Source organism: Phyllopteryx taeniolatus, chromosome 5, assembly GCF_024500385.1.
Source record: "Phyllopteryx taeniolatus isolate TA_2022b chromosome 5, UOR_Ptae_1.2, whole genome shotgun sequence".
Classification (NCBI taxonomy): Eukaryota; Metazoa; Chordata; class Actinopteri; order Syngnathiformes; family Syngnathidae; genus Phyllopteryx; species Phyllopteryx taeniolatus.
Window position 1 is genome coordinate 12,981,079 of NC_084506.1, and position 26,835 is coordinate 13,007,913.

General features: G+C 42.8%; 1 protein-coding gene across 3 annotated transcripts in view; it reads right to left on the reverse strand.

The window, feature by feature from the left end:
• Positions 1-5,683: 5,683 nt before the first annotated feature.
• The window catches only part of banp (BTG3 associated nuclear protein), a 74,442-nt gene continuing 53,290 nt past the window's right edge, over positions 5,684-26,835 (reverse strand). For all 3 annotated transcript variants that reach the window (XM_061772822.1, XM_061772821.1, XM_061772823.1), the window contains 2 exons: positions 15,989-16,129; positions 5,684-6,587 (listed from right to left, as the gene is read on the reverse strand). In XM_061772822.1, coding sequence (XP_061628806.1) covers positions 6,483-6,587; positions 15,989-16,129 — 246 coding nt within the window. In that variant the 3' untranslated portion in view covers positions 5,684-6,482. The remainder of the gene's footprint in view (positions 6,588-15,988; positions 16,130-26,835) is intronic.

The following is a 26,835-nucleotide window of genomic DNA, read 5'->3' on the forward strand; positions in this document are numbered from 1 at the left end:
CAGGAGGGGGTGGAGTCTTGTGTGCAGGGGTGCTGTTGTGTGCCTCAAAGCGAGCAAAGAAGTCATTCAGCTCATTTAGCAAGGAGGTGGAGCTGTCGCAGTTCTGTAATAAGGGTTTAGAGTCTGTAATGGTCTGAATACCTCGCCACAGACTCCTGGTGTCACTGCTGTCACTGAAGAGATGGGCGATCTTCCTGGAGTACTCCTTCTTGGCCACCCTGATGCCATGGGAAAGGTTGGGCCTGGCTGTCCTCAGGCCCTCCTTATCCCCATACCTAAAACCCGTGTTGCGGACCTTCAATAGTCTGTAGACCTCCTCCGACAGCCATGGCTTCTGATTGGCACGGACAGTGATGGACTCAGTGGTGGGGACATCATCCATGCACTTGCTGATGTAGGCAGTAAGAGTCTCTGTGTACTCCTGTAGGTCTGTGATGGAGTTGTAGGTGGCAGCCTGTTTGAACATCGTCCAGTCTGTGGTGGGAAAACAGTCTTTAAGTGCCTTAAGGGACCCTTCTGGCCACACTCGTACCTGTTTCCTCTCTGGTAGGGAGACTTTAACCAGTGGTCTGTAAGCTGGCATTCGCATAGCAGTGAGATGGTCTGAGGTGGGGGAGGGGAAGGGCCTTGGATGCCCCTTTCAGGGGGTAAAAACATTGTCAGGAGTGTTATTTCCCTGTGTTGGAAAGTCAATGTTTGAGTACAGTTTAGGAAACACAACCTTGGGGTCAGCATTTTTAAAGTCCCCAGCTCGGATGAGGAAAGCATCTGGGTGGGCCGTCAGCTGTTCACTGATATGATGGTATAGCTCATTTAGCGACCTTACTACTGTTATTGCTGGAGTTTGGAGGAATATAGACTGCCACAAGCAGTATGGCAGTGAATAAATAAAACGGCCGGCATTTCAGAGCCATACACTCCAGTCATGGTGAGCAGTGTTGACTGACCAAGATAGCGTCCCATTAGTCTTGCCTCCCACGAGAGTTCTGTCCCCTCGGTAGCATGCGAGCCGGTCGAGCTGAATGGCGCTGTCTGGATGGAATCCTGCTGTTAAGCCATGTTTCCACAAACACAAAAACACAGCACTCTCCCACAGTTTTACTTGTTGTTACTTGTTGTCCAGAGAGCGTACGTTGGATAACACGATGGAGCGAATAGCCGGCTTGTGTGGTTCAGCCGCTAACCTAGCTCGGATAACTCCGTGCTTGCCCCATTTCTGCTTCCTCCTTCACCGTTCGTGGCGCTTCCACACCAAGCATTACGCAGGAGTGGGTGTCGCAGCTGTTGTAGGCACCCGGAGCAACGCGCAGTTCCGTAGCTCCTCAGTGAGAGTAGAGTTTAACTCTGTGAAAGTAGTTCTGACGATGTTGAGCAGAAGCTTGCGACTGTATCTGCGTCTTGGAACATGTAGACATGACGAAGACGGGCTAAAACACGAAAACACCATTTGTTTGGGACAGAGAGCAGCCGCCGAGCATGCATGTGCCACCATCTTGGAGGAATATCCATCCATCCATTTTCTGAGCCGCTTCTCCTCACTAGGGTCGCGGGCGTGCTGGAGCCTATCCCAGCTGTCATCGGGCAGGAGGCGGGGTACACCCTGAACTGGTTGCCAGCCAATCGCAGGGCACATAGAAACTAACAACCATTCGCACTCACAGTCATGCCTACGGGCAATTTAGAGTCTCCAATTAATGCATGTTTTTGGGATGTGGGAGGAAACCGGAGTGCCCGGAGAAAACCCACGCAGGCACGGGGAGAACATGCAAACTCCACACAGGCGGGGACGGGGATTGAACCCCGCACCTCAGAACTGTGAGGCTGACGCTCTAACCAGTCGTCCACCGTGCCGCCCTCTTGGAGGAATAAAAAAACTAAATTCGTTCAGGTACAACACTGACCACACCACAAGTCAGCATGAGCGTATGCCAGCAACCAGCCTTAGCAAAATTACCTTCAAAATTGCAGAGGTAAGATAAGACTTAAAGACGAGTGTTTACGTTACAGACTCCGAAAAAGAACAGCTTTTAGTCTTGCATCAGCCCAAACATGGATATTTCAACCCACTGCGAACTTCAGAAGACACCTCTCACCTCTCTCTCTCTCTCTCTCTCTCTCTCTCTCTCTCTCTCTCTCTCTCTCTCTCTCTCTCTCTCTCTCTCTCTCTCTCTCTCTCTCTCTCTCTCTCTCTCTCTCTCTCTCTCTCTCTCTCTCTCGCTCTCGCTCTCTCTCACATATGCACACATACTATCAATAATTTTGTCCATCAAGCAGCTTCTTCATTCAGTCATTTAAGTTAATAAAGCAAATAATGTTTCTCTAGCGGCACGGTGGACGACTGGTTAGAGCGCCAGCCTCACAGTTCTGTGGACCCGGGTTCAATCCCCGGCCCCGCCTGTGTGGAGTTTGCATGTTCTCCCTGTGCCTGTGTGGGTTTTCTCCGGGCACTCCCATTTCCTCCCACATCCCAAAAACATGCATTAATTGGTGACTCTAAATTGCCCGTAGGTGTGACTGTGAGTGCGAATAGTTGTTTGTTTGTATGTGCCCTGCGATTGGCTGGGCTAGGCTCCAGCACGCCCGCGACCCTAGTGAGGAGAAGCGGCTCAGAAAATGGATGAATGTTTCTCTAGGGCCCAATGCATGTGGTGTTGGTTTCTGGGCACTTAAAAATTTTAATGGTGGCAGATGTGTGTGGACTCCCATATATTATTTAGTTTAATTTTGTTTGAAGTTCATGCTCTGATTTAAAAAAATAAATAAACAAAAATAAAAATCTGAAGTTAGTCATCAGTTATTCATGAGTAGTTTTTTTCACTGAGCACTTTCTTACTCTTATGCAAGTAAATATTTGGAGGACTACTTTTTACTTTTGCTTGAGTCATATTATTCTAAAGTAACGGTACTCTTACTTAAGTACAGTCTTTGGCTACTGTAGCCACCTCTGCATATATTAATTCATTTTCCATATTGCTTATCCTCACTAGGGTCGTGGGCGTGCTGGAGCCTATCCCCGCCGACTCTGGGCGAGAGGCGGGGTACACCCTGAACTGGTTGCCAGCCAATCGCAGGGCGCATATAAACAAACAACCATTTGCACTCACATGCACACCTACGGGCACTTAATAAAACCCACGCAGGCACGGGGAGAAAATAATAAATCAAGAATTAAACGTATGCGGGGAGCACGGTGGACGACTGGTTAGCACATCCGCCTCACAGTTCTGAGGACCCGGGTTTAAATCCAGCCTCCCCTGTGTGGAGTTTTCATGTTCTCCCCGTGCCTGCGTGGGTTTTCTCCGGGTACTCCGGTTTCTTTCCACAACCCAAAAACATGCACGGTAGGTGAATTGACAACTCTTACCGGTAATTGTCCGTAGGTGTTAATGTGTGTGTGAATGATTGTTTGTCTATATGTGTCCTGCGATTGGCTGGCGACCAGTTCAGGGTGTACCCCGCCTCTCGCCCGCATTTAGCTGGGATAGCCTCCAGCATACCCGTGACCCTAGTGAGGATAAGTAGTGTAGAAAATGGATCGATGGATGGATGGATAAAATACATGCATGACAATAATAGAGTGGACACGATGAATCATCAATGGTATTTACACTACTTAGACCCTTAACATCGTTAAAAGTGTATTGTTTATGTAACAAAAATATACTGTAGAGCAAGAACCTGACATGCTGAAACACTGCTCCAAGATTTACAGTTGTTTAATAAATAAATACAGCCACATAAACAGAATCTTGATCATTTGCAACGACAGAGCTAAGAGAGAGAAAAGAGATGTTTTAGAAAGCTACGTTTGCATGTGTTGCTTCGAATGATAGGATTGCATGACGAGGTCCAACTTAAACACTGCCGTCCTGGTGTAATTTCTCTCTCCACATAAATCAGTTGTGTCCAGTGATCTTTATAAATTCCAAGATAATGTTTCCTTCAGCGGCACGGTGCACACTGGTTAGAGCGTCTGCCTCACAGTTCTGAGGACCGGGGTTCAATCCCCGGCCCCGCCTGTGTGGAGTTTGCATGAGCTCCCCGTGCCTGCGTGGGTTTTCTCCGGGCACTCCGGTTTCCTCCCACATCCCAATAACGATAATAAAAAAAACACTCCTGCCCGATGATAGCTGGGATAGGCTCCAGCACTCCCGTGACCCTTGTGAGGATAAGTGGCTCAGAAAATGGATGGATGGATGTTTTCTTCAGAGGTTCTGATGGCAGATGAACAGCAACTATGGCGTACAGCTTATGCAGATACTAAATCAGGCCACACCTGAGAGGGAAAATACATACACATAGTATGAACACAAATATTGGGACTACTCATATAACTGAAAAGTTATATATATATGGGAGTCGGTTCCCCTTTTGCAGCTACAGCAACTTGCCAAAGATTTTGGAGTGCATGTGAAAGAATGATTGTGCTTTCATCCAGAAGAACATTTGTGATGTGATGTGAAAGGTAATTGAGACTGGACAAGAGGGTCATCAGAGGCTCTCATGTTCTTCCACAAAGTTGATAGCAAACGAGTAAAATGAAGATTTCTCCGTTGTAACAATGATTTTTGGGGACAAACATGTTATACACATGTCCTGTGTCTTCCTTGTTACTGATAAGACTTCGGTCATCCAACCCACCAAACTGAAGTCAATCGCAACACCAGAAAAACCTGGCGGCACTCACGATTGGCGATTATGAGCGCAACACACAGAGTTGTGCTGCTCATCCCATAAATGCCATTGAATTGTATACTACTGCCAAGGTTTGTTCAATAGAAAGGTCATCTACCAAACAAAAATTGCAGAACATTTTGCTTTGTTTATTCATCCGTCAGTCAGGATACTCCTTCCTCAAGTGCTTTGTTTCTGTTTCCAGCAGGTTATCTTGGAGACATTCTGAGAGAGGGTCCGTTGCTAAGAGAACCACAGCAACACCTGGATGGGACCCAGGATTGTAAAAGTGAAGAGAAGAGCCTGCTCCGAGTGCAACATAGAGAGATCACTGGGAGGAGTCATTTGAAATGAGCAATGCCAGGATTGTTTTTACAGCGATGAACATACCAGTTTATCCCCTCCAAACTCAACCAGCTTAGCAAAAGACTTTAAAAGAGGAGTAAATGGGGTGTAACGCTCAATGAGAGAGAGGAGAGTTGCATAGCATTGCGGTTATATAAGAGGGGGAGTGAGCAAAGTGGACAAGATGAAGTGGCTGTGCTGAGGTCAGAGACAGCAACAACAGACTGAGGGGGAAACGAGAGGAAGCAGTCAAGACTTCAGACTTGGATGTTGTTTTATCAAGTTCACTTTGTCGCCTGCTTCTTTCTCCCATTCCAAAATACACGATGACATCACAGCAAGCATGGGAAACTTCCTCAAAGCCGTACACTGCTTCACAATGTCTTGCTTATCTCTTCTTTACCGACTGCCTTTTGAGGATCATTTATCCAATCCACAACACACACGAGTAATAAGAGGATTGAAGAAGTGTTCAGAAACCTGCCAATACAGAGGTCTTGTTGCCATGTTAAATATTCACCAAGAAGGCAAATCAATCGATTAAAAATGTGTATTCTGAACAATTTCTGGCTTCCTTTGAATTTTTTGTCAATGTAGGCATACGTCTGGAAACATATGGAAGCCATTTTGCAATTTATGGACATGAATGAAAGTCAAAACACACTTTTACAACAACCACAAACATGGTTTATTCACATGTATGTATATTCTCAAAGACAAATCTGGGGATATTAACACCTTCAGGCTTTCCTTGGTATGCTACAAGAAACTTATACTGGCACCATCTCCCGTATTTCATGGTCAACGTCTTTCAAAACAAAAGCATTTCCCCCAGCAAGCAACAAATAGATAAATCAAACAACAAACCAGAACAATATGGGAACATGATGAGGCAACTGAAGGGAGGAGCTCACAGCCGGGAGAAAAAATATGGATTCAATTATGAAAACTGATAAAACAAACTCATTGTGAAAGTAGCCGTTCTCAGCAAATTTCAAGTTCCACCCCAGTGGCCATCATTTTGATGAGAACATTAACATACAGGGGGTTAAACACCATAAAGGAGGGGCCAGCTACTCGACTTTATCATGTTAATATTTGTCATCATTGAAAACAAGTGTCTATGTGCTGATGCTCTGCATAAGCAGCACCCGCCCCTGACAGACAATAATCCCGGCGTGGATTCAAGGGTGGGATGATTCCTTCTTCAGATGAATACACCACGACGACAGCAGCTGATTTTGAAGAATCATAGTCCATTCGCTATGGACATCTGCTTGGCAAGGGACATCAGCAACAAAAAAAATGGCTTGTTCACACCGTTTCAGATTGACGTTCGGGATTTCTTAAAAACGGTTGGTGACTTGAATGTCTGTCAGTTTCTTCGCATGGGTGGACCTCTGATGCACAGTAGTGCCGTGAAGGGCAAAAGTTTGGGTAGTCCAAAAAGCCAGATGCCTCTCTCAGGTAGGCACGGAGGTGACGATTTGGACCACCTCACCGTTCTCTCCCTGCAAGGTCTCTTTTACCTCCATGTCTGCTTGCAGGGCAGGAGCAAGCTCAGCAGCCTGGGACATGGAAAAGAGGGAGAGAAGCATTCATTATGTGTGAAATCAATACAAATTCAGTAGCTGCTCATGCTTGGATTTTGTAAACTGGATTTTCACAGGAAATAGTAGTGGTTGTGCACAAAGGCATTTTATGAATATATTCTGTACTGAGAGGCAGAATATCCAGTATCTGGTATTAGTAGAAGTAGAAGAGGTGATGAAAAAGAAATACAATTCATTGTAAAAATCCCACTTGGGGTGGCACATCTGCCTCACAGTTCTGAGGACCGGGTTCAAATCCGGCCTCACCTGTGTGGAGTTTGCATGTTCTCCCCGTGCCTGCGTGGGTTTTCTCCGGGTACTCACCCAAATCCTCCCACATCCCAAAAACATGCATGGTAGGTTAATTGAAGACTCTAAATTGCCCGTAGGTGTGAATGTGAGTGCGAATGGTTGTTTGTTAATATGTGCCCTGCGATTGGCCAGCAACCAGTTCAGGGTGTATCCAACCTCTCGCACAAAGATAGCTGGGATCACACGAGTGAGGATAAGCGGTATGGAAAATGGATGGATGGAAGAGCAGTGTGGGCAGTAGAATAGGTCTTGTACTTTTTGAGATTGTGATTCATTCTTCACTTGTCATATTGCTACTATTATTGTACAGTATGTGCCCTGCGATTGACTGGTGACCCGTCCAGGGTGTAGCCCACGTCTCACCAATGTCACCAGGGATAGGTTCCAGCTCACCCATGATCAAATTGAGGACAAGCGATATAGAAAGCTGATGGATGGATGTTTAGATCTCTCCGTGCTTGAGTGGGTTGTTTCTGGGTACTTCCTCCCACATTCCCAAAACATGCGTGTTTTGACAAGACAGGCTCAAATCATTTAGCTTTATATCATTATAGCTCCCTATTTCATCACCTGAAGATCTTTCATCATTATTAAAACTGACCTGAAGATTTGATTTTAAACCAGGCCCCCAAGTGGAAGTTTTGAAAACAACACCCTTTTTGTCGAACACTAAACAATCGCCCATGAAAATTGAATTCATCAAATCAACCATGGCAGAGCACAGCACTGTTTTTGTGCATTATACATACACCACACTGCTATCGTGTTCCACAATTCATCGGCATGCATGCAGAGAACAAGGACATAGATATTACTGCATGTCATTTTTCAGGTCCATTTGTATGGGGATCATTTTGACAATGTTGACAACTAAGAGATTAGCAATTTGTATTTGACTGCCCTCTGACTGTGGATGGTGTCTGCGTGCAAACCGTGATAACAGACAGGAGTGAGTCACTGCCAGGGGTTCCATCAAACACACGTGCAGGGTTTTCTCCCTGTAGGCCAGCACACTCAACACAGCTGCATCACAGCATGTCACATATTTTAAGCATTGCTATTAAAGAGGACAAGTAAAACTCACATGGACGATTTTCATTGAAAATCAAGGATTCTGGCCATGATGAAGTATCGCGGCAAGGGCCTCACTCTCCATTTGGAAGGATAACAATCTCCCTGTTATTCTTTTCAGAGACTGTTCTGACATGATTTAATGATATGTGCATTTTAGTTAGTGTGTTCGCATTTTGCAGTAGCTCGGTTCCACTGTGCAGAGGGTAAAGCGCAGGAAGATTTTCTAAAGATTATCGCCATCTTGAGGAAATTGCACTGCATTTTGTACATGACAGGGAAGTTATCCAGTGGAGAGAAATGCAAATGCAGAGATAAATAAATCAAAATGCCAGAGTAATTTTTCAAGAACTTGTATAAATGCTACCACGTGTTTGGAAACAGATGACAGTAATTCTCTCAGTTCAACACTGTTCAAAGAGATACATACCAGTGCTAACCTTTGGCTGAACTTTGAACTATAAATCATCAATGTTTACAGTTTTGAACATAAAAACCAAACTGTCATACCACATTCTGTACCACTCAGCTCCTTTTGTGCCTCATCACGTTGATTCATGTTTGAAATTTTCAGTTAAAACTGCTGATATACTTTTTAACTGTTGTTTTTCATGTCCAGAAATTAGTGGTTGGTTAGGGGGAGGGGAAAAAAAGTGATTCTACTTGAACACACTGAATAAATGAAGTAGCAAACAAAGACATTAATAATTCAATTGAATAAAAACAAATTTCCCCACATCTTTACCAAAATCTGACAAAAGACACCAAGTTTTTAACAAATGATAGAGTCCAAACTTAACTAAAACCAAGCCCAGGCTGTTGACGGATCAGACCTCAGACAGCTTGATGTATTTGCAAAAGAACAACCAAAAACTCCATCAATCCGTTGAAAAAACAAACAGTTGGATTGTTTGATGTGGTGCAGTATTTCAAATACAGTGTTATGTGTTGACAATCATAATGGGAACTTGGGCTGTAACAATTCGTTTTAGCAACGAATTTACAGCATATCACAATTTGTGGTTGCCGATTTAATTCAAGGACAATACTGGTTCATTTAGAACAATACGATTTGGTGGATAGAAAGCGATTTAGTAACTTTTTAGCCAAAAATTCAATCAATGTGACTATGAAATACAGTGGAGGAAATATTTGATCCCTCACTGATTTTGTAAATTTACCCACTGACAGAGACATGAGCGGTCTATAATTTTAATGGTAGGTTTATGTTAATAGTGAGAGACATAATATATAAAAGAAAATCACATTTAAAAAAAAAAAAAAAAAAAAAAGAAACATTTATTTGCAGTTCGTTGAGTGAAATACATATTTGATCCCCTACCATCAATAAAGAATTCGGGCTCGCACAGACTAGTCCCCTCACTTTGAGAAAGTACTCCTAATCTAAACTTGTTAGCTGATTGAAAGACACGTATCTCAACTTGTTACCTGTATAAAGACACATGTCCACAGAATCAATCGATCAGACACCAACCTCGCCATCATGAGGAAGACCAAAGACCCTTTTCAGGACATCAGGGACAAGATTGTAGACCCGCACAAGGCTAGAATGGGTTACTAGACCATTGGTGCAATAATTTGAAAATGTAAGAAAGATAAAATGACTGTCAATCTCCGTCAGTTTGGACTCCTCGCAAGATTTTATCTCGTGGGGTGTCGATGATCATGGGAAAGGTTAGGCATCAGCCCAGAACTACATGAGAGGATCTTGTTCATCATCTCGAGGCAGCTGGGACCACTGTCACCAAGAAAAACATTGGCAACACACCATATTGTAATGGATTCAAATCCTGCAGTGCCTGTAAGAAGGCACATGCACAGGCCCATCTGAAGTTTGCCAATGAACATCTGAATTATTCAGAGAACTATTGGGAGAAGGTGATGTGGTCAGATGAGAAAAACATTAAAAAAAAAAAAAACAAGCTTTTTGGAATCAGTTTAATTTGCAGCGTTTGGAGGAAGAGGAATTCTGACTGTAACCCCAAGAACACCATCCCCACAGTCATGCGTGGAGGTGGACGCATTTATGCTTTGGGAGTGTTTCCCTGCAAAGGCGACAGGTTGATTTCCTCGCATCGAGGGAAAGATGGATGGAGCCTCGTACCGTGAAATCCTGGGTGACCTCCTCCTCCTCCTCTTAGGCAGAAAACTTATAATGGCTCATGGATAGGGCTTCCAGCACGGTGATGACCAAAAGCACACAGTCAAGGAAATGAAAGAGTGGCTAAAGAAGAAGCACATTAAGGTCATGGAGTGGCCTAGGCAGTCTCCAGACCTAAATCCCGTAGAAAATCTGTGGAAGGAGCTGAAGCTTCAAGTTGCCAAGGCACAGCCTCGAAAGCTTAAGGATTTGGAGAGGATTGGTCCAAAATCCCTCCAGAGATGTGTGCAAACATGATGATCAACTACAAGAAACATTATTTCCTCCACTGTAAATACCTGCATACTGGACAGGGCAGGTGAAATTTGCTAAATTCCTGTTGTTTCTTTTTAGGGAATCAGGTAAAATTAAATATGGTCATTAAATATGAAGATTTTTCTGATGCACTTGTATTGCTTTGCAATAAAGCAAAGGAGAAAACAGCAACTTATTAATATATTATTCCAGCTATGAATTGACTGGTTCGGCCATTTTTTTCCATCGAGAAAAGCTGTTTAATTGGTGTTACAATTAAGAGTGGTTCCTTGGAAAAATGTCTCCTCCTTAAGGAGTCCCTAGCTGGACAAAAACTTTGAGAATCCCTGCTCTAAACAGTCAAATACTAATGGCTAGAAACGAAGCACTGTGAGGTTTCCACAAGGAAAAGCTTTTAGAATGGTGTTAATAACAATAATATTAATGCATTCCACTTATATAGTGCTTTTCTAGGCACTCAAAGAGGCTTTACAATTGCACACATTATTCATTCACTCCACATTCACACCCTGGTGGTGATAAGCCACTTTGTGTAGCCACAGATGCCCTGGAGCAGTCTGACGGAACCGTAGCTGCCATTCTGCGCCTACGGCCCCTCCAACCACCACCAAACATCCAGCCGCATTCATTCTTAGCAATGTGGATTAAGTGTCTTGCCCAGGGACACAACGATGACGTGCTCAGGCGGGTATACAAACCAGCGACCCTCTGGTTGAAAGGCTTACACTTACCCTCTGCCACACCACCTAAATAAATGAACAAAACTGCTCTTTGTGGCACAAAGAGATGGCTTGGAAACAGCATCCAATAGTGAACTCTCTGTCTCCCTCTTTTGTCCTCTTTCTTGTACTCTGATATTGTTCTTTCAAAAGCTACAAATATTTCTTCGACAGCTGTCGATCGGCTGTGCCGCAGTAAGTTATTAAATTTCACTGTGTTTGTCCGAAAATTATGATTTAGTAATTACAAATATACAGTGCCATGAAAAAGTATTATGGTATTGTTCTTTCAAAAGCTACAAATATTTCTTCGACAGCTGCACGTGGTCACACATTCACCAATGCTCTCAGCATTTCTACTGTACACATGTTTACACGCTAATTACATTCACAAATATTTATACTCACACTTGATCTCTGCTGAGTTATGTGTTGTCCCCAAACGCGTCTCTATCATGTTAGCGGCTAGCAAGCTAAGTTAAGCTAGCATGCTTGAAAGGCTTCAACGTTTCACATCCTGGTGACAGTCAGTAAAAATGTTAAGCACAGCAGAACTCTTCCGATGCATCAATGTATCTATGATTCAAATGCAAAACAATATCAAATGTTACATCGAGAGGTTGCGTTCATTTTTTTGGTGTGTGTGTGTGAAGTAATTTCATTACAATAAAATAATTCAATTACACTAAGTTAGCACCCATTATTTCTGTCATGTTGTAATGTTGGTTTGACCTGACTGTTTAGAATACAACCCCAATTCCAATGAAGTTGGGAGGTTGTGTTAAACATAAATAAAAACAGATTACAATGATTTGAAAATCATGTTCGACCTATATTTAATTGAATACACAACAAAGACAAGATATTTAATGTTCAAACCGATACACTTTATTGTTTTTAGCAAAGAAACATTATCTTTGAATTTTATGGCTGCAACCGGTTCCAAAAAAAGCTGGGACAGGGTCATGTTTACCACTGTATTACATCACCTTTTCTTTTAACAACATTCAATAAACGTTTGGGGAGAGAGGACACTAATTGTTGAAGCTTTGTAGGCGGAATTATTTCCCATTCTTGCTTGATGTACAGCTTCAGCTGTTCAACAGCCCCGGGTCAGCCCCCTGCTTATTTCAGCAAGACAATGCCAAACCACATTCTGCAAGTGTTACAACAGCGTGGCTTCGTAGTAAAAGAGTGTGGGTACTAGACTGGCCTGCCTGCAGTCCAGACCTGTCTCCCATTGAAAATGTGTGGCGCATTATGAAGCGTAAAATACGACAACGGAGACCCCAGACTGTTGAACAGCTGAAGCTGTACTACATCACGCAAGAATGGGAAAGAATTCCACCTACAAAGCTTCAACAATTAGTATCCTCAGTTCCTAAACGTTTATTGAATGTTGGTAAAAGAAAAGGTGATGTAACACAGTGGTAAACATGACCCTGTCCCAGCTTTTATGGAACATGTTGCAGCCATAAGGTTCTAAGTTAATGATTATTTGCTAAAAACAATAGTTGATCAGTTTGAACATTAAATATCTTGTCTTTGTATTGTATTCAATTAAATATAGGTCAAACATGATTTGCAAATCATTGTATTCTGTTTTTACACAACGTCCCAACTTCATTGGAATTGGGGTTGTACATGACCTGACTAGGGCGGCATGGTGGAAGACTGGTTAGCGCGTCTGCCTCACAGTTCTGAGGACCGTGGTTCAAATCCTGACCCCGCCTGTGTGGAGTTTGCATCTTCTCCCCGTGCCTGGGTGGGTTTTCTCCAGGCACTCCGGTTTCCTCCCACAGCCCAAAAACATGCATGGTAGGTTAATTGAAGACTCTAAATTGCCCGTAGGTGTGAATGTGTGTTCGAATGGTTGTTTGTTTATGTGAGCCCTGCGATTGGCTGGCAACCAGTTTAGGGTGTACCCCGCCTCCTGCCCAAAGATAGCTGGGATAGGCTCCAGCACTCCCGCGACCCTAGTGAGAATAAGCGGCTCAGAAAATGGATAGATAGATGGATGGATGGACCTGACTAGAGCAGTGATTTCCAACCTTTATGGAGCAAAGGCACATTTTTTCCCAATTGGAAATCTCACGGCACACCCACAAACAAAAATGGCACAAAAGTAGATACACAGTAATTACTGTATGTACTTCGGCCATCTAATAGAAGAGCATTTATTTGTTCTGTCTGTCACTCTGCCTCACTGGCATAAATAGAGGAACAAAGATACATTATTTCTTGTGAATGAATAATTTTTTGAGGAGTTAAGTAAAATTTGATAATAAATTCCCACGGCACACTTGAAGATCGCTCATGGCACACTAATGTGCCACGGCACACTGGTTGGTGTTGCAGACACACCCATGGCCCAGTTGCCAGAGGAAACCCAAGAACTGATAAACTTCTGCATTCCTGCTTCCTGACCCTCAACCAGCCGCATGGGGGGGGGGGGGGGAACTGATTAATGACTGTAGAAGAATGGAACACGGTCACCCACCATTGGTGGTTAGAGACGCTGGCCGGTGGACATTAAAAGAATATTCAAGAAATCCCACGTTTGCATCGAACAAACAAACCTTCAGGAAAATTCACAGAGGTCACAGAGGAACCCAGGACAACATCTAAAGAACTGCAGGCCTCCCTTGCCTCAGTTAAGGTCTGTGTTCATGACTCAACAATAAGAACGACACTGGGCAAAAAAAGTTGGTTTGGTAAAATATGGTACCTTTAAGTTACAAACTATGCATTGCGCTTCCTCCAGAATCATAAATTGTGCAGTCCACTCCGTTTTGTGTTTTGCATTAAAGCTTGTTGTTTACATTGATGTTTTAATTACATTTGCTTTTATCCGGGGTTTACTATTTTTCAGCAAGACAGAGATCCTTGTCTCTTGCATTTGTGTTTGAGCTTGAGAAGTTCCGACGAGATCTAGTCGGACTCGCCTCCACACACAGCTTGGGCTCTGGTACCAGTCCTCTCGAGAGGGGTTGGACTCTCTTCCACTCTGGAGTTGCCCACGGTGAGAGGCGCCGAGCAGGTGTGGGTATACTTATTGCCCCCCAGCTCGGCGCCTGTACGTTGGGGTTCACCCCGGTGGACGAGAGGGTAGCCTCCCTCCGCCTTCGGGTGGGGGGACGGATCCTGACTGTTGTTTGTACCTATGTACCAAACAGGAATTCAGAGTACCCACCCTTTTTGGAGTCCTTGGAGGAGAGCACTCCCGCTGGGGACTCCATCGTTCTGCTGGGGGACTTCAATGCTCACGTGGGCAATGACAGTGAGACCTCGAAGGGCGCGATTGGGAGGAACGGCCCCCCGATCAGAACCCGAGCGGTGTTCTGTTATTGGACTTCTGTGCTCATCACCGATTGTCCATGACGAACACCATGTTCAAGCATAAGTGTGTCCACACGTGCACTTGGCACCAGGACACCCTAGGCCGCAGTTCGATGATCAACTTTGTGGTCGTGTCATCAGACTTTCGGCCGCATGTCTTGGACACTCGGGTGAAGAGAGGGGCGGAGCTGTCAACTGATCCCCACCTGGTGGTGAGTTGGCTCTGATGGTGGGGGAAGATGCCGGTCCGACGTGGCAGGCCCAAACGTATTGTGAGGGTGTGCTGGGAACGTCTGTTAGAATCCCCTGTCAGAAGGAGTTTCAACTCCCACCTCCGACAAAACTTTGCTCATGTTCCCGGGGAGGAGGGAGACATCGAGTCCGAGTGGACCATGTTCCGCGCCTCCATTGCTGAGGCGGCCGACCAGAGCTGTGGCCGTAAGATGGTCGGTGCCTGTCGTGGCGGCAATCCCCGCACCCGTTGGTGGACACCAACGGTGAGGGATGCCGTCAAGCTGAAGAAGGAGTCCTATCGGGCCTTTTTGGCCTGTGGGACTCCTGAGACAGCTGATGGGAGGAGTTTGGTGAAGCCATGCAAAACAACTTCCGGATGGCTTCGAGGAAATTCTGGTCCACAATCCGGCGCCTCAGGAGGGGGAAGCAGTGCACCATCAACACTGTGTATAGTGTGGATGGGGCGCTGCTGACCTCGACTCAGGACGTTGTGAGCCGGTGGGGAGAATACTTTGCAGACCTCCTCAATTCCACCGACACGCCTTCCCATGACGAAGCAGAGAATGGGTTCTCTGAGGCGGGCTCTCCTATCTCTGGTGTTGAGGTCACCGAGGTGGTTAAAAAGCTCGCCTCTGCAACATCGTATGGATATCTGGGACCTCTGGATTGACAGACTGGGGTGGTCGCCCCCTTTTTAAGAAGGTGGACCGGACCGGAGGGTGTGTTCCAACTACAGGGGGATCACACTCCTCAGCCTCCCTGGTAAGGTCTATTCAGGGGTGCTGGAGAGGAGGGTCTGTCGGGAAGTCGAATCTCAGATTCAGGAGGAGCAGTGTAGTTTTCGTCCTGGGTGTGGAACAGTGGACCAGCTCTGCATCCTCGGCATGGTCCTCGAGGGTGCATGGGAGTTCGGGGCACGTCCCACCGGGAGGAGTCCCCGGGGACGACCCAGGACACACTCAAGATAATACGTCTTTCGGCTGGCTTGGGAACGCCTCAGGATCCCCCGGGAAGAGCTGGATGAAATGGCTGGGGAGAGGGAAGTCTGGGCGTCCCTGCTAAAGCTACTGACCCGCGACCCGACCTCAGATAAGCGGTAGAAAATGGATGGATGGTTTTAGAAGAACAACGTTAGTGGATTTCTGTGCGCTACTAACTGCTCGTTTAGGTTACTTGGAATGCTACCCAGTGACTGTGTTACTAAGCAACTGCTTACACTAGGTACAAGAGCATAGCAGAGTTGGAGACGGGTGTTTTTTATTTACCTGGACTGCAGCTGTGTGATCTGTGACAGGGGCGAGTTGGACATACTGCACTTGAATGTCAGGAGGGAGAGAGGTGCCCTCGACCGCTGCTGCCCCCCCTTCAGCTGATGCCACTGCTATGAGCTGAGCTCCCCGAAGTACCTACAACAGATGGAGAAGAAGAGTAAGTGTAAATGGCAAAAAGATATTTAAAAAGTATGCTTAAACATGAATCATGAGTCACCTGGCTTTGAGTTTGACAGAAAAGTGTAACTGATCTGAATAAAACCTGAAATGCCCCTTATCGACTTTTTTCCGCAGAATGTGAAAGACAGCAGTCTAACATGTTATGATCGACAGTGCAGCGTGCACCAGAGGACGAAATAAGAGCCTAATGAAAGCAAACAGCTGAATGCCTCATTTATGTTCAGTCTGATGTGTTTATATCCTTTAACTGATCAAAGGTGTCAGTGTGGAAGTAGTGGGTGTCACACAAACATGCAGAATAACTTTGCAGCAACAAAAAGAATCACACAGTTCTATGTAAAGGAGATACTTAGAGATACTTTTACCTCAACTGCTCTTGATCATCTTAACCCGGGGGTGTCAAAACCTTTTCCTTCAGGGGTCGTCGTATATTGAAAAATCAAAGGATGCAAGGGCCACTTTGACATTCTTTGACTTTATTAAACATGCGAAAACCAATCCATCAACATTTATCTAAATGATAGTTATTTGAGAACTGCTACATTACAGATTTCTGTTAAAGATGATAAGGACAATTGCTTTTGGATTTTTCATTTGGGGTGGCCCACAGCCCTATGTCCCACTATAATAGTTCCAATGGCGGTGAGAGCCATTAATTTCCTTTGTTTAACCAGGTAAGGCATTGAGACCAGTTTCTCATTTACAATGCCGACCTGGAGGCTGACTGTGAAACCATTAAATAAATGTTTCATCGCCTCATCACAGTATTACATAAACATAACAAACTGATGGATAAATAGTTTTGAAATCTTAAGTCAACAATAATAATTTGTTCCAACTATTATTCAAGTATAGTAAAAACGGAGTTTGGTAACTCAAAAATGCTTGCAATATCTCCACTTATTACTTATTACATATGACCAGTTGAAATTTTGGTATTGATTTTAGGAAGAATCATGGAAGTTGATGCAAATGATTTGCTTACGTGGGCCACATAAAATGAAGTGGCGACCTTGTGTTCAACACCTGTGGTCTAGGCTTAGAAGAGCGCTCGTGGAAATTTCCCATGAATATAATACAATTCCCAATTTATTTGATTACACCAATTACTTACGTAAACAATATGTCCAGAAGAATAAAATAAGTTGTATGCACCTACACATTACAAATAATGCAATTCCTCTTTAACAAACAAGCACTTTTCATGCAATTTTCATGCAATATTCTTAGACGTCTAGCAGCTAACTGTATGGAATGGCTGAAATGGGTGGGGAGTTTATTTCTATGATACATGACAATGTTATTTCACATTTCTATTCGTTCCATTATTCAAGGTGATGCATTAAAAAACAAGGACTCATTCCAGTGGCTGACTGGTTTCATCAAATGTTGCTTGCGTGATTATTCAGTGAAGTTATGGGAGGTCTTCTTTAAAGTTGCCTTCCAGCTGCACTTACTGTTGAGGCTGGCTGGGACTCCAATACGCATTACAAATGGCAGAGAAAAAAACAAACCTCACTTGCACACTGTCTCTCCAGTCTGATCTATTACTTTGAAATTCTGATAATTCTGGTTTAGTTAATCGTCCCAACAACCACCAGCAAAATAGTTTCACCAAAATCTTTGCTGCGTCATCACCACCAAGAACCAAATCCAGGCAGCCTGATGGAAGTAATTAGTGTGCAAGTCTGCCCGACTAACCCAATCAAACATGGGATTGATTGAGGTTTTAGGCAGTCACACTGAATAAAAAAGAAAACTGTTAGAGTTGGGTCAAATGAATCATTTTCGATTGCCAATAAATGGCTATTGATCAAAAGAAAATCTGCTTCAAAGGTTGGTGTGGGAGAGGTTCTGGGTGGCAATGAATTCTCTGAGAAAAGTTATTGACATTACATTTTGGCAGAGTGACATGTTTTACGATTATATTCTAAGCTAATAATTTTTTGGGTGGTTTGAAAATCATCAATGCAAGAGCTAGTATGCTAAAAAAGTGTCATTTTATGCATCAGTTAGGCCAATAATTTTGTCAAACCAGCTGTTTCAATACTTCTTTACACACAGAGATGTAAAGAAATTTTCACATCTCTTCTGCCAAGTGCCCTGTTTTGTTTCTATGGTTGTGTGGTGTACAACATGTATTATATTGTATTTTTTCATTTTAACAATGCAGCAATGCTATTTGCAAGGGATAGGGACCGAGCCAGACCGCGAATAATTGATTGATTGATGAAATGATTTGTGATATAATGATAAAGTTATAGTCACCTGTAACAAAAGTGTGGTGCTGCCCGCAGCAAAATGAACATTTGACTCGAGGTTCTTTATATCCAGTATCAATATCAAACCTAGGAACTAAAAGGCAACGTGTGTAGAACTAACCAATTGACGTAATATTTATTAATGTTTCAGCTAAAAGTTAAAAATAGCATTATACATTACATTATACATTCAATAGCTATATAGCTGCCCCTGTATTCTGTTTCATCACGTCAAATGATTCATATGTGCAAGCTTTAACTTGACTTCTTGTTTTAAGCTTGTAGCCTTTTATTTTGAAGGGTACGCACCGGAACTCAGCATTTTGGCATGAAAAGTAACTTCATACAGCACCGGTGATTATTTAAATTTTATTTAAAAAACTAAATAAAAAATTATGGATGGAACCAAATGCTATAAAACGCTGATTCCTTTCCCTACCCACCGATGAGGCACAAGGTTAGTGTTTGTGATACTCTGTGAATGTGAATTTTGTCCCAATTCATTATAATGTAAAGTTGCTACGGTGAAGTTTTAGCCCAATGTTAAACTTTTTTTTTGTGTCATCGGTGCTTAGGTTGGCTTGAAGACTAAAATAAACGCTAAAACCCATCAATGCAAAAGTCGAAGCAACCGTTTACCTTGTTAGCTGTCTCAATGTTGGCTTCGACGTATTTTATTGTTTCACTCACCCAGTTGACTGAGAGTTGACTTGACTGAAACTCCGCACGGTGTAGGCTGAGGCTCAGAGCACGTCAGACGCTACACACCGTGAAAGCTTCCTTTGCACAATATAATCTTATTCCAAGTGTTGCACTGAGGCAACTGGTCATTCATTTTAACAAAGTTAAGCCAAACTTTTGTTCACCACCGCCACCGTTAGGCACAAGCACATCATCGTGCCCACTCTTCTTCATTGGTTTACGCCGCTTCTTCGTTGCTTTTGCCACTTCTTTGCGGAGGACGAGCCATCAAAACTGGGAACCAAAATTTTTAAATTTGAAAGGTTCTGGGAGAACCGGAACGTTAGTCCCGGTTCCAATCAGTCCTCAATTCTCGATGCCCAACCCTACTCATGGTACATGCAACAAAATTAATAGTTAATGAATAACAATAAGACAAAGGAGGTGGATGAAACACACACTATTCATAACAAAAGGCACACCACAAAAAAAAATAACTTTTGCAACACATTTAAGAAAGGGAAACTATTTACAATCTGAGCTGTGATGCATTGCTGGGATGGTGTCAAATTCTCTGACCCTACAATAGTTTTGACCACAAATACACCACAAATTATGATTCTTAAACACTTTAACAGCATTTCATAGACCTAAAATCATCTTTAAACATTGGTCCGTCCTTAAAAATGCAGAACTTAACAGCAGGGCCTGCCCGCCCATAGTTAGCCAATGGCTTCGGGGGAGGGGTGACATTTATTTATTTATTTTCACCTTCAATATAACATTAAAATTAAATGAGAATAAAATTAATTCAGAGTGGGGCAGAAAGGACACATTTTTGAAAATTAAATTTTAGCTGCAAACACATTTGATTGACATCAGTGTGTTCGTATTGAAATAGCATTTGACACACGTGTGGAAAACAACATCAGGTGGCGTCCGTTTTCATTGATGCATTTCTGAAGTGGTTGATGGAAGTTGGCTTCAACTATCGCCAACATTGCTCTACTGATTTGGTCTGTGGTCCTTGGTCTTGTTTGATCTGTTACTGTGACCTCCGAGCGATCCACCCATCCATTTTCCGTACCGCTTGTCCTCGCTAGGGTCGCTGGCGTGCTGGCACCTATCTCAGCTAACTCCGGGAGAGAGACAGGGTACACCCTGAACTGGTCGCCAGCCAATCGCAGTGCACATATAAACAATCTACCAACCTATCACCGGAGTACTCGGAAAAACCCCACGCAGGCATGGGGAGAACATGCAAACTCCACACAGATGAGGCCGGACTTGAACCCGGGTCCTCAGAACTGTGAGGCAGATGTGCTAACCAGTCGCCCACCACCCACCGCGTTACATTGACATGATAAATAATTTTGTTGTGCCTGAATGCGACGAAGACACATGCCTTTCCGACGTGTGTGGTTTTCAGCATGATGGGGCAGCCCACACAACCAGAACATCAGTGACTGCTCTTCGTCCTCTTTTTGGTGACCACCTCATTTCCAGCTTTGCAGATACTTCTTGGCCCCCTGGTCTCTCCATGTGTGATTATTTTTTTGTGGGGATACCTCAAGCCACGAGTGTATGTGCATAGACCCAATACACTGAACGAGTTGAAGAAAGCTATTCACGCCTTCAGAAATTCCTCAGTGAAAACGGCCACCACATGATGAATGTTGTTTTCCAAACTTGATTGTGTCAAATGCTATTTCAATACAAACACATTGTCAATAATCTTTGTTTACAGCTACCATTTATTAGTTTGTGAGTTTTTCAAAAACATCTGTCCTTTCTGCCCCACCCTGTATAAACAATCAAATAAAAGAGGAGGAAGGTGAACTATGTACAGTACTTTGAAATCCGCTCACCTTGAGGCTCTCTCTCTTTTCCCATTTTCCCCACACATAACAATAAACACACATAACAGTTCGATACAATATTAAAGGGCGATAAGTAATATGTAAATACATTATTTAATTTTAAACTAAAAAGTTAAAACAACAGTAATAGCCTCATTTGTTGTGGAGAAAACTGAAAAAATGTAAGGCTTGACATTATCGAAATTACAGTTTACTATATTGTACTATTTACAGTTATTCACAATAACAAATGTTCTCGTTATTTTTGTAGATTTTTCTCAAAATCAAAAATATTAAAATGCAGATGCCAATGCACTTAAAGCACCTCATTGCTTGAGACAAATGTAAGGAATGAAACTTCTTGATTAACTGTCAAACTACTGAATGCTAAAATAAAATGAGACAAAAGGAAAATGTTTCTTTGTCATTGAGTAAAAACCAGATTAAATATTCAGTCGCTGAATTAATCTCTTTAAGTGAGGAAGGAAACTGCACATATTTGCAATAACTTGACAACTAACTTTTAACATGGAAAACACAGATTCAAATGTCAAGAAATGCCCAATTATTATTATTACAAATGATAATAGAAAATAGTCCTTCCTCTGCTGAGGGCAAATTTATTCATGTGACATGATGTGATGTGTGAATTTGTTACTATTTATGGTTTGTCTCATTAGGTGTCGCAACAGAAAGTTACTCGCATGATTTTTTGGACAGTAACGATACAGTAATGAAATGAAAATGTTCTATTTTAAATTTTGTGGCATGTTATCTTATAAATTATAAGCAATGTTAGAAACTGTTGCTATTCGACTTTTTTGTAAGCTTATGTAAATTGTTGCTGGATGGGGGAGCCAAAAAAAATCTCGCCTCGGATGCCACATTGGCTAGGGCTGGCCCTGCTTAAAGTACTATAAACAGCTTACAGCAAATGACACATCTCTTGCGAGTCTGCTTGTTACATGTAGTCAAGTCACCACCTCCCACTCTCCACTTCCGGCGGTGTGTTACAAAAAGAAGACCATCGAGAAACTAACTTCCTCTTTAGTCTTTGTCACGGCTAGCTGTTAACTAGCTATTAGCCAGTTGTCTGTGATAGGACCTCGACAAGATGTTTTAACGAAGCTTTGACAACAGTTAATGGGCATATATTATGTTTCATTTCAGTTTCATTCTGAAGAGTGAAATAGGAAATTCAGCAGGTGTACATTGTTTGCCGCATCCTCTTTCATAGTTATCATACAAGGAGATAAGTATAAAGAGTGAAATAGGAAATTCAGCAGGTGTACATTGTTTGCCGCATTCTCTTTCATAGTTATCATACAAGGAGATAAGTACATATAACACTCTGGGCTTCTCCGTGTGTTGTTTGAAGTGTTATAATTTACCGTAACATGGGTGTTTAGCATGTCCAAATAGGTCCCTCTGCTGGTCACTTTCAATATTACAGTTGGTCCACTGTATATTACAGTACACCAACATCGCAGCGGACCCTGCGATGTGACCAGTTCACACACATACATTGTAATGACGAGGCTTAAACAATATATCGTGGAGCCCAAGTTGAAAGTAAAGTGTGGAAATATTGTATCAAGCAAATTAGTTCTTTAATTAGTCAACCTGGACGTTCACATCCCACCCGGACCTTTGCCACATGAACTCATACTATATACGGGACTATACCTAACAAAAGGACATTTTAACCACTCTATCCTCAAAACTGTTCTCTCAAAGTACAACCACTATTCCAATGAAGTTGGGATGTTGTGTTAAACATAAATAAAAACAGAATACAATGATTTGCAAATCATGTTCAGCCTATATTTGATGGAATACACTACAAAGACAAATTATTTAATGTTCAAACTGATAAACTTGATTGTTTTTAGCAAATAATCATTAACTTAGAATTTTATGGCTGCGACACGTTCCCAAAAAGCTGGGACCAGGTCATGTTTACCACTGTGTTACATCACCTTTTCTTTTAACAGCATTCAATAAACGTTTGGGAACTGAGGACACTAATTGTTGAAGCTTTGTAGGTGGAATTCTTGCTTGATGTACAGCTTCAGCTGTTCAACAGTCCGGGGTCTCTGTTGTCTTATTTTACGCTTCATAATGCGCCACACATTTTCAATGGGAGACAGGTCTGGACTGCAGGCAGGCCAGTCTAGTACCCACACTCATTTACTACGAAGGCACGCTGTTGTAACGTGCAGAATATGGTTTGGCATTGTCTTGCTGCAGTAAGCAGGGGTGTCCATGAAAAAGATGTTGCTTGGATGGCAGCATATGCTTCTCCAAAACCTGTATGTACCTTTCAGCATTAATGGTGCCTTCACAGATGTGTCAGTTACCCATGCCATTGGCACTAACAAAGCCCCATACCATCACAGATGCTGGCTTTTGAACATTGCGTCCATAACAGTCCGGATGGTTCTTTTCCTCTTTGGCCCGGAGGACACGACGTCCACAATTTCCAAAAACAATTTGAAATGTAGACTCTTCGGACCACAGAACTCTTTTCCACTTTGCATCACTCCATCTTACATGAGCTCTGGCCCAGAGAAGCCGGCGGCGTTTCTGGGTGTTGTTGATAAATGACTTTTGCTTTGCATAGTAGAGTTTCAAGTTGCACTTACGAATGTAGCGCCGAACTGTATTGACTGACATTGGTTTTCTGAAGTGTTCCTGAGCCCATGTGGTGATATCCTTGACAGATTGATGTTGGTTTTTAATGCAGTGCTGCCTGAGGGATCGAAGGTCACGGGCATTCAATGTTGGTTTTCGGGCTTGCCGCTTACATGCTGTGATTTCTCCAGATTCTCTGAACCTGTTGATCCCTAAATTCCTTGCAATTGTACATTGAGGAACATTGTCCTTAAACTGTTCGCCTATTTTCTCACGCACCTGTTCACAAAGAGGTGAACCTCGCCCCATCTTTGCTTGTGAATGACTGAGCAATTCAGGGAAGCTCCTTTTATACCCAATTATGGCACCCACCTATTCCCAATTAGCCTGTTCACCTGTGGGATGTTCCAAACAGGTGTTTGATGAGCATTCCTCAACTTTCTCAGTCTTTTTTGCCATCTGTCCCAGCTTTTTTTGGAACGTGTTGCAGCCATATTTGCAATATACGATGATTTGCAAATCATCGTATTTTTATTTATGTTTAACACAACGTCCCAACTTCATTGGAATTGTACATACATACATACGTATACTGTAAACAGTGCTCAAATGTTCTTATTTTTTTGCCATGTCATAGAAAATGTATCAGTATGTGGAAACCCAAAAAGAATCCGTGTAAGGGTGAATATGTGCGACTGCCGAACAGCAAATGTATTCTTTGTAAAGGCAGAATTATTGCTACAACTCTTAAATTGGATACCATTACATGGTGCAAGTGGTCATAATTTGTTTGTGGGTGGTTGATGTATGTGTTTAGAGTAGTCTTGATCCAATCAAGTCAAGTCACTCTATTAATGTCCCTTGAAGGGCAATTTGATTTGCAGCAGACACATTCGGACAACATAAGACATACATGATAAAACATACAAGATGTGAGCAGCAAAAGTACAGTAATAAAGTGCATAACAGGTGACAAATAGTTCCAAGGGCAAAGTATAAAATAGTAAAATTGATAAGCAATCATAAAACAATGGTAAAAAAAAGCTAAAAGTGCAAATGCAAATAGCAGTCAAAGTAGTCACGTCCTTCTCTTTGCGACATTTTGAAGCCTGGATGGAGAGAGATGCAAAGGAGTACTTAAGTCTGTTTTTGGTAGCTGGTGGGATGGCTAGTAAGACACAAGGAGGAAGCAATTTGCATTCTGGGTTGAGAGGATGAGTCGTATCCATACAGATAGACTTGGCTCTTTTAAGCACCTGGATGTTAAAAATCTCATCCAGAGATCTACAGTAAATTTCACCCCAGCTATCTTAGACGCCACTCGCACAATACTCCCTAAGTACTTCTTATTCTTGGTGGCAAGGTTTCCATACCAACAGGTTATTGAGAAGGCACTGGCAGATTCAATAAAAGAACTGCAAACATTTTCATCAGTCCCCTATCTACCTGAAACTTGGCTAGCTTCCTCAGACAACAAAAGCGTTACTGGCCCTTTTTTGTGGTGCATGTCAAAGTTCGTGTAAAATTTTAACTTATTATTAATAGTCCCAAGCGATTTGTAGTTGGTCACTATCTCAACTGGCTGATTGAGAACAATACTGCATTGATAAGATAGGGAGGGGGGGTTGTCTAAAATATAAAATCATCAAGAACCTCACGTGATCGGAAATCAGGGCCAGCTGATCAGTATCAGGTGAAAAACAAGATTTTTTAAATTTTCTTAATATTAAAGGTCACAAAGGTCATTTTCTTAACATTAAAGGTCATAAAGCGACAAAATAACCCTCAGGTATGAAGAGATTGCCAAATGGAATAGCAACAGCTGAGTTTAATGTTACACAATATGTAACATTTCCAGTTTGTGTAGGGCCGTAAAAAAGACTAGAGAAAAATGCTTATTGATTATTCAAACCGCAACTTTTTAAGACTGGTATTACAGCGCCTCTTTGTTCATACATGAATTTTAAAGAGAGACACTTTACTTTAGCATTACAGGTTGAGTTGATAAGGAGCTAAACGCATCCATGTATTAGCAGGAATGTTCATCAAGCGGTGCCCTATTATACAGGTACTGTACATTCAGCCATTATGGCCCACGCCTCTGGAACAGCCTGCCAGCGGGCATCAGGAATGCAGAGACTCAAGGCTTTTAAAAGGAGGCTCAAGACTCACCTGTTTTATCCTATTTTATTGTATCTACGATTGTCCTTCAGTTTTTATCCTGTCCTATTGTCTTTTAGTCTTTTTACGTTTTACTCTCCAGTGTCTCTTCATGGGAGCCTCAACGCTGGGAGGTGTGTTCGGTCTGCCTGCGAGGATTTCATCCTGCAGTTTCCCTTGATCGGGGGGACTAGGGGGCTCTGCAGAATGTGGGGAGTCCCCCCCAGTCTATTCCAGTCGTGGTGGTTTCTGTGGTGGCATCCTCTGTGGCAAATTTTTATTCATTGAGTGACGCGCTCTCTTTTCTTTTTCGAAATGTATTGCCGAGGTACCGGATCAGGACTTGGTATCGGCAAATACTCAAAATCAAGTGACTCAGGCACAAAAAAAGGTAATGGGGATATCCCTAATTGTATTGCATGTTTTACACCAGGCAAAGAAGAAGACCCCACACCATGTAGGCAGGGAGTTACTAAGTGCAAATAGTTCTGAACCCCTCAGCCGAAATGGGGGGTTTAGTCCCTTGCTTAAGGGTACCTCAACAATAGTGCAGTCAGGAAGCAGACTAGTTTCCTTTTTCTTTTTGTTTTCCCCCTTGCGCAGCAAGATTTGACCCTTTAGCTCTAAAGCCAAGTCCTTCCAGACTAAGCCACCACAACTGGTCCAACTGATGGACCTAGCCGGTCAAATACTGCAGTCAACGGACACCAATATTGGCATTAGTTGTAAAACCCTTGTTATACTCAGCTCTCTACTTCCATCTGAGAGCAGTTTGCATTCCCAGCTGTGTGAAGAAGAACACAGAGGCTGAGAAAAGCAACTAGGTTTGGAACATGAGGATCTTTACAGGAACTTCTTCGCATCATATCCTGTCCTATGACTCAATGTCTCAGAACACATGGTCTTTAATAAGAAGGTACAATGCGGTCACAAAGCAAATTCTATACAGAGGAACTCCTTATATATAGGGAAACTTCGACATGAAAACGTCACTGGCATTGTACAACAATAAAATCAGAAAATGTATCCCTCTACAGTTGAATAAAAATGGTAACTAATTCTGGAG